At 38.4% G+C, this 13885-nt stretch overlaps 1 protein-coding gene across 2 annotated transcripts in view; it reads left to right on the top strand.

Annotated features, from left to right (window-relative positions):
• C1QTNF3 (C1q and TNF related 3) overlaps positions 1-8208 on the top strand; it is a 31716-nt gene extending 23508 nt beyond the window's left edge. For both annotated transcript variants that reach the window (XM_007487492.2, XM_001373248.3), the window contains exons 5-6: positions 2185-2284; positions 3985-8208. In XM_007487492.2, the coding sequence (XP_007487554.1) occupies positions 2185-2284; positions 3985-4144 (260 nt within the window). In that variant the 3' untranslated portion in view covers positions 4145-8208. The remainder of the gene's footprint in view (positions 1-2184; positions 2285-3984) is intronic.
• Positions 8209-13885: the final 5677 nt, after the last annotated feature.

Genomic DNA, 13885 nt, shown 5'->3' with positions numbered 1-13885 from the left:
TTCTCTACTTCACTGAATAGCTTCTCTATTCAAGAACATTCAGCAGCTCTTTATTGTCCACTTAATTAAGCTTAGAATCCTTACTCCACCTTGGTCAAATTACTGTATAGCTTTAGATTTCTGTTTGTTTATTTTCAAAACTTAAGGAATAGATGAGATGATCCCTGGGATACCTACCAGCTCTAAAAGTGTCTGAAATTTTCTTGGCTCTGCTACCTACTGTGTGACATTGGGTCCAAGTTTGCTCAAGATAAAATAGCATAAGAATACTTGCATCACTTATCTCATGGGGTTATTGCCAGCAGAGGTGTAAACCGGTAAGGTAGAAACTTTTGTTTCAAAGACAGAGAATTTAGAAAGTACTTCCTAGCACCATCCCAGAGAATATTTAGCTGGCTGGTGTAATGGATAGAGTGCTTGGTCTAGAGTGAAAAATGACTAATACTATCTGAGAGACCCTGGGCAAGTCACTGAATCCCTGACTATATTTCCTGATCTAGAAACTGGACATAATAATAGTACCCATCTTCCAGGTTTGTTGTGAGGACAAAAAGGTATAGCAATGCCAATTATATTCTTCCCTCCTTGCCCTGTTTGCAAGGATTGTGAGAGATTCGATTCAATAACCCTAAACAAGCACTTACTAAGTGCCATCAGCAGTCATGTAGCCATCATGACCCTTTTGGGCTTAGACTATTAAACTCTGTAAAAAGCCAGTAGATGGGGCAGCTAGGTGGTTCAGTGGATAGAGTACCGGGCCTGGAATCAAGTGGGCCAGGGTTCAAATTTGGCCTCAGACACTTCCTAGTTGTGTGGCCCTGGGCAAGTCACTTAACCCCTATTGTCTAGCTCTTACCGTTCTGCTTTGGAACCAATACACTGTATTGATACTAAGATAGAAGGTAAGAGTTAAAAAGAAAAATCCTGCAGAGCAATCTTCCTGCCTTTTCCAGTGTATGCCTACTTGGACACACAAATGTGTGCCACCCAAGACACTCTGGTCTGTTCATGTAACTTGAGTAACGAACCTCTGACTGTGGCTGACTTGAAAATACTTCTCTCCTTTTGTCACTGCAGCCCAGCCCATGCACTGACATACATGGATGTTATGGAGATTTCCTCCTTAATCCCAGATCTCTGCTTTTATGTTCTTCTCAGTTTAGGTTTTAGAAACCAGCTTTAGAAAGTTTCCGTTGACTTTAAATGAATGACATGGAATTAAAGGAAGCCCTAGGCTATTTTCCAGGAAAAAACAGTCCTCTGGCACATATTTAGTTTTTTTTTTAAAAAGATAGTGATCTGGATTTGGATAGACAGGATCCTTTGTTGGATCATTTAACCTGGCTGCTGTGTGATTTCTACATCTTTTCAATATACAAGAAAACACACCAAAAACGTTTCTTACAGGATTATTTATAGATTGTGTTTGCTGGAAGGAATTTTAGAGCCCATCTAAGTAGAACCTTCTCATTTCCCATTCTTCATTTTCCAGATGAAGAAACTGAGGTTCAGCATGGTGATAGTGTCATTCAGACCTTAGGACCCCAAACCCCATGCATCCTAGGATTTTTCAGGACTTTTGGTTCTAGTCTAAGATCTACAGAGCTTTTAGTCATCCAGTCCCTCATTATTAAGCAATTTCTAAGTGCTTGTCAGGCCAGGAGATCTCTATTGCCAGGCTCAAGATAGTTCCCTTCGCTTACCATGAGTAAGATTTAGTCTATTGGCAGAATGGGTTCCACAGAAGATGTAGGGGCAGGAATCTGTCTGCAGATGCCAATGTGAGGCAGCTAGATGGCCCAGTGGGTAGAATGCTGGGCTTGAAGTCAGGAAGACCTGAGTTAAACTGCGACCTCAGCTTAGGCACTGATTACTACTATCTGTGTGACTTTGGGTAAATCATAACCTCTGCTTGCCTTAATTCATTGAAAGAAGGAAATGGCAAACCCCTCCAGTATCTTTGCCAAGAAAACCCCATAAACTATATAATCCACAGGGTCATGAAGAGTCAGATAGGACTGAACAACAATACAATATTAAATTTAACAAGGTAGTAAAATTTCCCTTTTTATGTTCCCTTCTGAACATTTTTTTCTTTTGTGTAATTTTTTTAAAATCCTTGATGCTTTTTCTTTTTTTCTTTTCTTTGGCCATCTCTCTCCCTTCTTGTGACATCTTTTCTAGGGGTCTATTTCTTTACGTTCAGCATGATGAAGCATGAAGATGTAGAGGAAGTATACGTGTACCTGATGCACAATGGCAATACGGTCTTCAGCATGTACAGGTACCCTGGCTTAGTTCATCAAGGTCTTCAAATGTATTCCTATTTAATGCCTTGCCAAGACTACCTTGTGAAGATACGACTCTTTTCTTTGCAGGTTCACCTACATTTAGAACATTTTTTCATCATAGTTTGATTTCATCTGAAAAGTGCTTGTTCTTATCCTTGGCCATTTGTCAATTGGGGAATGGCTTATATTCTTATAAATTTGACATAGTTCTCTACATATTTGAGAAATGAGACCTTTATCAGGGAAATTTGCTGCAAAATGTTTTTTTCCAGTTTATTGTTTCCCTTTGATAATATCACTTGTCAAGAAAAAGATTAGTAGTAATGCTAGATAAATTTGCTATCATTTCTCACTTTAGCTATCTTTCTGTGTTCTCTTCCTTCAACTTTCTCCCTCCTTTTTCCTATTGAAAAACACTTGTTCATTTTCCTTCTTCTGTTTCTTTTCTTTGACCAAGCCATCTGGTTTCCAGTTCCCCTCCCCCAGCCTAACTCCCTCCCCCTCCCCCCAGCACCCAGGGATCTTTTTCTTTGATTAAGAACAGAATCACCTCTTAACGTGACTATTTATTAGCCCCAACCTGGCCTTCCTATCTCAAATCTTTCTCGTCTCTAACCTTTCCTCTATTATATGGCTAGCAGATTGATTTTCCTAAAGTACAGATCTGTTTGTGTCACTTTGTGGGTCAATAAACTGGAGGCTATTATCTCTAGTATCAAATACAAACTCCTCTGATATTTAAAACTTTTTATTTACAGTCTAGCTCCAAACTACCATTCCAGGCTGATTCTACATTATTCCCCTTCACACTCTCTCTAGTACATCCATCTTAGCCTTCTTACTGTTCATCTCCCATTCCCATGCCTTTTCCTGGAATGCCCTTTCTTCTTATTGCTAACTTTTAGAATTCTTACTTTCCTTCAAAGTTCTGCTCAAATTCTTCTTCTTTTCTATTTGCTAATCTTTTCCCTGCTAAGGACCACCCCACCCCTCTCCAATTATCTTGTGTTTATGTCATGCATATTTTATATACAATTATTTTTAAGTGTTATCTATTAGCATTCTCTCCCTCTATAGATCCTAAACTCTTTGTGGGACTTTTTCACTGTCTTTTTATCACTCCTTCCTCCTACAGTCAGGTTCATAGTAGGTACTTACTACTTATGCTTTCATGATTTTGTAATTATGTTAGCTTAGGAGAGTTCCTCTTTGGGTTAAGGATTAGCATTTTCCATAATTGGAATCCAGTTAGTCCCATTTAAGTTCCAGGACCTACCTTGGGCCATCTGGCACTTCTTTAGGCAAGTTGGTGCTGGGCCATTAAGGTGAAGTGTATTCCTGAGAAAGGACACTCAGATTTGGGTGATGAGATGTGAGTTTCCCAAGACATAGGGCTTTAAAAAGCTAGTGTCTAATATTATTCCCTCTTCTCTCTGTCAAAGAATAAAACAAGTTAATACACACTCACACTTTCCCCCAGATAGAAATATTGAAAATCTTTCCTATGCAAAATTGAAATAAGTCTATAGGCCTTCGACTCAGAAAGCACAGAACAATTTCCTGATGGTTTCTTTTTCATTTCAACTGATACCTTGAGAAAATTGCCAGGTTGTTTTTTTCTGACCTGGTCTGTATGGGAGGGCTGCTTTTTGAAATGCCAAATGACAGTAAGATCTCACCTTCTCCTCTGTAGCTATGAGTCAAAAGGAAAATCGGATACATCAAGCAATACTGCCGTGCTGAAACTGGCCAAGGGAGATGAGGTTTGGCTGCGGATGGGGAATGGAGCTCTGCATGGAGATCACCAACGCTTCTCCACCTTTGCAGGCTTCCTGCTCTTTGAAACTAAGTAAAGAAAAAAAAATGAAGAAAGCATCTGCATGGGGGTGGGGGGAAGGTTTTGTTGTCCTGGGGTGATAATTCTTATGATATTTCTTACGGTCTGAGGAAGATTTGAGAGTTGTGGAATAATATGTCAGGATCAAGAATTACAAGACAAGCATCATCATAGGCAGCCAACACTTTGGGGGACTGATATAGGTTTAGGGGCCCAGGATGATACCACCAACCTGTGAAACAGTCACCAAAGACAGCCTGTGCTAAAATGCTCTGCATTGTACTCATATTCCATAAAACACCGAAAAGAGAATTCCATTTTGCCAGGTGGTAGGGGTAAAGAAGACTATTTAAAAGTCATTAGGCAAGAGCATCGAAGGGTCAGTCTACCCTGTCTGAGGCCTCCGCATTGATCATTTCCGTATAAGCCAATGCTTGTAATAACCATATCCAGATATCTGCCCCTACCAGACTGGCACGCTCCTAAAGAAAGGACAAGAAAAACAGAAAGTTCCTAAAGATGAGTTCTGGGAAGATTCCGTATCAAGATATAAGCTGTTTCTGTGAGATTCAGGTCCAACTCATTTCAGCGCAAAACAGAAATGAACATGGTGCTCGTGTATCCTGCTAGACTAGATGTCTGTGTCTTAAGAATCAATCAATTAACAAGCACTTAGTAAGTACCCCCTATGTGCCAGGCACAGTGCCCAGTGCTGTAGATACAGGGTGGGAGAAGAATGAAACAATCCCAGAAAAATGAATTTAAATGTAAATGAAAGAAGAAGCTGGCAAGAGCTTAATCAATAAAAGTTTATAGGTCTAATAGGATTTGGGGGGGGTGGTGCGAGGGGAGTGTTGATCAGCCTAGCCCTTCTGGGGGCTCTGGCACATGGAAGCTAGTCAGTTCTTTCTCATCAAGCCAGCAGAGAGAAATCCTTATGACCTGGCTTTTGTAAAAAGATGGGGATGCAGGAGTTAGGGAAGGGAGTTGCCATATTCCAGTGACTTTTCTAGAAATGGAGGTTCAGAAGTAACTTGAGTTATTGAATGTCTATATTTTAAATCATCTCGACTTTTGAAGGTCTCAGATGAGAAAGAGAAAATGGCAACAAGTGAGATGGAGTTGTTTGGGGCCAAAAGACTAAACTGTAGGAGAAAGAGCAGGGACTTTGGTATTGATGGTGAGTCAGAGCTGTAGGAAGCACCTAGACTCTCAGGACCTACATACATGCCAGGCAATTTGGCAGATTCAGGGAAAGTCCATCAGGAAGTGATTTTTTTAAATCTTATGGACTGCTAATCAATGAATATAGCACAATTGTTTAAGAGTCTTAACCTTTCTTAACCTTACATTCTTTATCTGTAAGACAAGGGAATTGGACAAGATGGCATCTGAGGTCCCTTCTAGCCTTAGCTCTACAAACCAATGAAGATAATGAAGATAATTCAAGGTAGCTTTTATTAGGACTCTTAATGTAGTGATATTATTTTAAAATATTCTCAAGGCCTAATATTCAATTTCTGTTTTTTGAACATTATTAATTTAAATTTTTTTGATATCTTTTGTTTTAATAGCATCTTTATTTCTAACTAGAGCCCTGACTTCTCTCCTAGCTATTGATCCAAATGATGTAACAAAAAAAAAACAAAGAAAAGGGAGGAAAAAAATTAACACAATCTTCCTTTTAAAAATTAAAAAGAAAAGAAAACATTACTATACCAAAATTTTGCCTTTCCAGTGGGTTATAGTTTTTTTAAAGGATCTTTTACATCATGATCCAGACCTAGGGCCATCATATAATATAGTTCTGATAATTGACTCTTTAGTCTTAGTGCTGGGGTTTGGTATCCATTCAAAGGATTTGTGTGTGTGTGTGTGTGTGTGTGTGTGTGTGTGTGTGTGTGTGTGTGTGTGTGCGCGCGCAAGCGCGCCCTAAGAATAGATATTGAGTGACTCTAGCCTAGGGAATTAGGTGAGAGAAGCAAGAGTACAAACATACAGTCTCTAGGTACTGCAGATAACATAAAAGTTTGTTTTTTTCCAAAATCACTTTAATAACCACTGCCAATAGATATCTATCTATCTTTTCTATATATAGTTATAGAAGAACCTCTCAGCATGCAAAATGCAACTAAATAATTAAGCTCATAAATCCTAATTTCATTTACATTTTAGAGTAAGGGAAAATAAAATATGATTATAAAGCAAATAGAGGAACAACTTAAAAACAAAATAAAACATCACAATTCACCAGAACCAGAAATGCATGACTTGCTTTTGGGAGACCATCCATTGATTCCAACAATGACTCCAAGGTCTCATCATTTCTGGGACTTTTTTTGCAAAAACTGCTTTCAGAGATAGTTTATGAGCAATACACAAACCAGCTAATCTTACCACTTTCTAGTCAAGGCTGGACTTCTTTCTTAAACTTAAGAGAGAATATTATCCAACTTGGCTTTTGGATTCTGGAAATCATATTCTTCTAAAATTCAAAGCACATATATTTGCTACCACTGAGAGCATCAAAAAAATGTGCCACAAACTTTGAAAGCAATGTCAAAGAGTTTCCTAAATGAACAGAAGAAGGATGACAAGGCATTGGATTTCACAAATAGTCATATTTGTGCCTGATTTAAGATATACTGGATGAGGTGGTACACCTTCTGCTGCTGGAGAGGCAGAGAGTAATGAATTGATTGAGTTCAGTAGTTCTGAGTTGCAGTGGGCTAAGCCAATCAGATGTTCAAACCAAGTCTAGACCAAATATGTTGAGCCCCCAGGAAAATGAGTGGCCCACCAAGATACCTAAGGAATGGCACACCAGCCTAGGCTAGAAACAGAGTAGCTCAAAGATCCCAGATTAATCAGAATTGGCACTAGGCTGTGAGTGGTCACCATAATTCTAGCCCAAGTGAGACAAGGAGATTTAGCCTAACGAATAATAATAATAATAAGTAAAAATAAAACTACAAAGGGAAAAGGAATGGGAGGTACACAGATGATACAGTATCACTGAATTTGAGAGTTAGAAGGGACCTTAGCAGTCACCTAAGTCTAATCTATAACTGAAAAAGAATCCTTCCACTATAATATTCTAGATACAACCTAGGAAGATAATTTGAAAACTTTTCTTCTATTGTTCTTTCCTCTAGCCAACACATATACATATATTTGAGTTACTCCACAATTATTCTTGGGTCTTGACCCTAATACACAATTGTTACTTCTTATAGTCCCATTGGACTCATTCCAGGAATTGTGACAACAGAAGGTTGAAAGCCATTTTCTTCTTGCTCCTTACCTCACTTGATATATATGTACACATGTACGCATATATATGTGTATTTTTTAAAATCTGCATAAATTGGTAATTTTCAAACTGAATGGAAATTTAAATTCACTAGAATTCTAAGGAGTCCTTGAGTGACTGTTTTTTAGAATGAAAAACCAGGCTCTAATTTATTTTTTGTATTCATCTGGCCTTTATTTTTTAAATGAGGGTGTGTTTTTATTGCTTCCCTCTCCTACTGGGGGGAGGGGGGGACCAAAGCTGGCTTTCCTAAATTATGGTCTTAAAACTAGTAAAAGCTCCATAGACATGCTGCCTGGGAGTAGAGGGCCACATCAGGGCTATCCTAGTAACTTTCCTAATGTCCTTTTCTCTTTTATGTTATGCTCCTTGAGTTTCTAGCTAGACTTACTAAACACTTTAAAAATCTTTCCTTTGACCCATAAAAATGTGCATGTTCTTTCTTCATCTATATATGATGATTTTAAAAGTGAAGGCATGTTAGCCACAATATACTTGACATACTATTTTTGTGAATTTTTCTATGCCAATACTGTAGAAAAATTTCTTATGAATTTGCAGTCAACAAGTGTAATAAGAAGTTCAAGAGAGCCCCAAGGGGATCTCACAATCACAAAGTTCACTGCATTATAACTAAAATGCCTTACTGAAATTTTGGGTTGCCTCCAGAAGAAACTTTTGATGCATGTTCATGATAAATGTGTCCTACAAATGTTATGAGCCAAAAATATATAGCAATGCATGTCAAGTAAATATGTATCAACAAATCCACTGTGTTCCATTTTTGTTTAATGTACTATTTCTTGATATTTTAAATAAATACTCAGTTATGAAAAATGGTTAACTATAGCATTGTTTACTTAATGTTAAAATAATTTAAGAATAGGATACACCTAGGGACCATAGAATGCACCTGTAGGTATAGGCTATGGGAGCGGGGTTCCCAATACAAAATATCTACAGATCACTATATCATTTTAACAAATAGTTGAAACATGACAAATGTTTATTTTTAAGATTGTAACTTCATTTCTTGCATTTCTAAGTTTGCTGGCTTTTGAGAAGGAGTTAGTTAATACACTTAATCCTCAGCTTCCCAATGTTCCTAGTGTAATATTTATTGGGAGAGATGGGGAACTAGACTGACATTTGGTGGGGGAAGGGGCATCTGGGAGTGGCAGTTGGGTCTTGTGACTAGCACTTCCTTCCTACTGGGTTGGACTTGCTTCCTGGTGTTGGAGGAGGGAGGAGCTTGTTCAGCCCAGTCTCCTGTGGTGTGCCTCTTCTTGGTTCAGCCCAAAGATTCAGACCCAATCACTTCTGAAGGTGAGACCTGTTCTTGTTTGCTTTCTGTCTACTGCTAAAATTCTGAATTAGACAAAGCAAGGACTGATATAGAGTAGACAGGAGTGGGAGAAACCCTCTGCCAGCCTCTGGGCCTGGCCTCAGCACTGAAGCTGAGAAAAAACTCTAATCCCAACTGGTTAATAAACTTTATATTATTTGAATTCGCAGTCAGACAAATGGACTATCTTTTCTGGGCATAGAGGGAGCTGAACATCAGTTCAATCATTCAAAGACAAACAGACCTTATTGGACCCCTGCTGCTTCCTCTCCTTTGCCTCACCAAGCAATATTCCCTCTCTCCCCTTAACTCCTCCATATGCCCATACAAACCTCACTTTATCCCCAGTTTTTCCTATCCTCCCCATCTCTCCCAATAAATATTACACTAGAAAATAGGACAAAAGCAAAAATGTGAGTGTTGATACATTGAACCTATGGGAAATAGTGGATTAGGTTGACAGCCAAAACCTGTAATCTTTCACTAGAAATTGCTGAAAATACACTTTTCTGCATATAGTTCTTCATTACAAAATGTTAGTTTTGATAATATACACTTTTTACTATACAGTAACCATAAAATAACCCATAAAATGCAATATACAAAATAAAACTGGAAACATGCAAAACATTTTTTCTCTAGCAAGTACTTAGAATTCTTGTAATCTTTTGTGTTAACATCTCCATAAAAAAAAAAAAACCATTGATTTCAGATAATATTCACTTATTATGGTCCTCCAATGTACCACATCTCCACCCTTTCCATTTTCCCACTCTAGAAGGGCAGCAAGATCTCTCCCGCTTTGACACATGATGACAAGGTGGACAATGAAGGAACATGGAACCTGTGCTCTGAGGACTCTGTCATTTCAGAAAAATCTTCCAATCCCCCATTCGCAATGCTTTTTATTCCCTATGGCAACAAACCTCAAATATATCTCCACTTGAGTTTGGAAAGTAGATTCTAAGCTACCAGATCCCTAATAAATAGGCCAACCCTGATCCACAGGGTTTGGAAGCTGTTGCTCTACAATGAAAACTGCCACTCTATGAGTAGAAGCTCCACTCCTTGGAGGAAGCTGCCACTCTACAGAGGAGCTGTTGCTCAATAGTATCAGCTCCAAAGAGGCTACTCTACTAGCCCCTGGCTTGTCAATCAGCCCTAAGGCTACCTGATTAGCTCCCAAACTATTCCAACTGCTATTAGGCTATTATACCACCAAAATCACTTCTTCAAATAAAATTCTTTTCTCACTTGTAGATTGAAAAGAGTTTGAGTCTCCCATTCTTGGGGAGAGACCCTTAGGTGTATTTCTTAGGTGTGTACAAACTTAGGTGTGTTTCTCCCACATCAATTCCAGTTATTCCACAAACTTGTGGGGATCATGCCTCTCATTTTTTTCTCTATTGCACATAGCTGTGAATGTGTGCAGTTACCAATGCAAAAGTGAAAATGAAGTTACTAGTAACATCATGTGAATGCTTGAAATCAGGAAAGTTAAATGTGCAAATATTGAGGATTGACTATGTCTATATCAATACAGAATTTGGGGAAACAGGAGACACTAAAGAGGAGGCAGAACCCCTGCTGGGATTGAGGCAAGCAAGTATTGACAAACTCTAATGACAGAATACACTGCTTCAAATTAGCTTTGTTTATATAGACCCTTGATAATCTCTCCATTTCTCAACTTTAGGCATTATCTCTAACATTGAAGGATGGTACTAAATGCAAATTTTATCTGGGAAAGGTAACAGATTATATAAGCTACCATTAAGGAAATTAAAATTGAATAATTTTAATATTTAAAAATACCTGCGAATATCACAATTGTTAAAAATTCACAAATGCTTGTAAGGATAAGAATGGAAATATACATGACAAATATAGATAGGCTATAAAATATTAACAATGATTTATGGTAGAGAACTGGCATAAAATATCATAAAAATTGAGTATAATTAGAAAAGGAAGTGAGTAGGTACTCTTGGCTAAGTCTGTCTCAGGAGTGTCTCTAGTTGTTCAGATTCAATACTGGTACAAAATAAGGCACTCATAGGTCATTCAATAGTTAACACAAGGATATTTACTGGACCATAGCAAAAGAGGGATATTCAACAAGAATCAATATTAAGGAAACTCCCAAGATGGCTTAGTTGAACATCACAGCATACCTGGAGCTTCTCTTGTCAGTTATGTTCTTAGGTGACTGAGAAGTGATGTTAAAAGCCTAAACCTTTTGTCTTTTGAGCCAATCAAGTCCTGAGGATGGTTTTTATATCATTGAAGGGAAAATTAGCCTAACTTACATGAGGGACAGATGTTTGGATATTACTGTCATTACTAGGAATCAAGTGGAGAAAGAGAGAGAACAAATGGATGGTTCAAGCATTGTTTTGGTATCCTTGAAATATATACATACATATATACATGTGTATATAATTATGTATGTGTATGTGTGCATGTATATATACATATATATTTATATACACACATACATACATAAAAGGGCTTCTGGTTGTAAGGGTTAAAATTATGGCTGAGACTGAATGTAATAATATTTTTTGGTTGCCAAGGATTTTATTTATAAAATCCTAATGAACACCCAAGTCAGCTGGAAATCTTATGTTGATTTTATTGATAGTGGAGGAGATTAAGGAGAAGGAAGAAGGAAAGGAGTAGGTTCCTTCCCCTCTCTCCCTCCCGCCTGGCTGGTACGGAGTGGGGAGATTAGGAGATGAGGCTTTGGAGTATGAAGGAGGAAAGAATCAGCCTGACCTCCAAAGGGGCTCAGCTAAGATGCCTAAACCTGAAATCAGCTCCAGGGCAAAACTTACCACCAAACCCAGACAATAGCTGCCACTATGCAAAGATGTCGGAATGCTTAGCACGCTGCCAGCCAGAGTCATCTCTCCAGGGAAAGAGGAGGAGAGAAGAAGTGATGTGCCTTATATAGACAGTTTTACGTCACTTTCCTGCTTCTCATCTGTACCAACAATGACTTAGCTTGACTTAGGACATCCCAGAGGTCTGTCCCTTTTTCTGCACATGTCTATGGAAGGCCATCTCCTCAGATAATTAAATCTTGAGTTTGATGCAGACCTTCCTAATCTTGTTAAACTAAGAAGGGTGGAGATCTGATTCTGTTATTCCAAGTATCTCCATTGTTATTGATCAGGAAATAGCTAAATCAGATCTTCTAAATAAGATTAGATCTTATTAGGGTGGAATAGTTTTAAAATTCACATGGTGCAGTCATGGATAAAAATCACAGAGGATGAAAAGGCATGGCTAGTTTGCCATTTATACCAATAGATGCTATGATTATTAGGAACCTATGTTCCTCAAATTATTCAAACAAGGTAGTAATTATGGAACTAATACTATTAGTTTAACTGTGAGGAGGAATAACCTAAAGGAAAGAGCAAAATGGCCTAATTAATAAAGTTCCAGTCAAGGGGGCAGTTGGGTAGCACAGTGGATTGAGAACCAGTCCTAGAGACGGGAGGTCCTAGGTTCAAATCTGGCTTCAGCCACTTCCCAGCTGTGTGACCCTGGGCAAGTCACTTGACCCCCATTGCCTAGCCCTTACCACTCTTCTGCCTTGGAGCCAATACACAGTATTGACTCCAAGATGGAAGGTAAGGGTTTTTAAAAAATAAAAAATAAAAAAAATAAAGTTCCAGTCTTTAGATCTTATCAAATGACAAGAACAATCTCTTCCTACTTGCCTTATAAGCTGTTGTGAAGATAAAATGAGAAAATGGGTATGAAAACAGAAATAAATTTTTAAAAATGATAACAACCATTGGCAATAAGATTGTTTTCTAATTACCTCAAAAGACAATTGGAATGGGGACAGGACATAAGACTAGTAAGTTTTTATTTTTATTTTTATTTTTAAATCCTTACCTTCCATTTTAGAATCATTGCTATGTATTGAGTCCAAGGCAGAAGAGTAGTAAGGGCTAGGCAATGCAAGGAAAGTGATTTAAGACTAGTAAGTTTTGAAAGGAGAGAGTCAGACAAAATGTGCAAAAGGCAATGAATGAAAAGGGCTGGAGAACCAAGGTAGGCATTAGGTGGGAGGGTTGTGTGGCAAGAGGACATTTGGGAAATGGGGTGAAGGTATAGGTTTGGAAAGAGGGAAAGGGGTGTTGAAAAGGAGAAGAAAGAGCAATGACCACAGGCTTGGCTTTACATAGTAAACAGTTTTTCCTGAGCCCAGTCTTGTTCTGTCAGCCAACCATTTTGAAGCATCTACTCTGCGCCAGGCACTTTTTTTTTTTTTAATATATTTTATTTGATCATTTCCAAGCATTATTCGTTAAAGACATAGATCATTTTCTTTTCCTCCCCCCCACCCCCCCTAGCCGACGCGTAAGTCCACTGGGCATTAGATGTTTTCTTGATTTGAACCCATTGCTTTGTTGATAGTATTTGCATTAGAGTGTTCATTTAAAGTCTATCCTCTGTCATGTCCCCTCAACCTCTGTATTCAGGCAGTTGCTTTTTCTCGGTGTTTCCACTCCCATAGTTTATCCTTTGCTTATGAATGGTGTTTTTTTTTTCTCCTGGATCCCTGAAAGTTGTTCAGGGACATTACACCGCCCCTAATGGAGAAGTCCATTACGTTCGATTATACCACAGTGTATTAGTCTCTGTGTACAATGTTCTCCTGGTTCTGCTCCTCTCGCTCTGCATCACTTCCTGGAGGTTGTTCCAGTCTCCATGGAACTTCTCCACTTTATTATTCCTTTGAGCACAATAGTATTCCATCACCAACATATACCACAGTTTGTTCAGCCATTCCCCAATTGATGGGCATCCCCTCGTTTTCCAGTTTTGGGCCACCACAAAGAGCGCAGCTATGAATATTTTTGTACAAGTCTTTGTGTCCATTATCTCTTTGGGATACAGACCCAGCAGTGCTATGTGTGCCAGGCACTTTTAAGTGCTAGTGATATAACAAAATGAAGCAAGTCTATTCTAATGGAGTTTCCATGACAAAGTTTTAGAGATCCTGGATTTAAAAATGTGAATAGTCATTCATTCTGCAGTAACTGTGTCTTATGTTTCTACTTCCATCTATTTTTCTC

The sequence above is a fragment of the Monodelphis domestica genome, chromosome 3 (assembly GCF_027887165.1).
Source record: "Monodelphis domestica isolate mMonDom1 chromosome 3, mMonDom1.pri, whole genome shotgun sequence".
NCBI classification, from domain to species: Eukaryota; Metazoa; Chordata; class Mammalia; order Didelphimorphia; family Didelphidae; genus Monodelphis; species Monodelphis domestica.
This window is presented reverse-complemented; position numbering and strand designations above follow the sequence as displayed.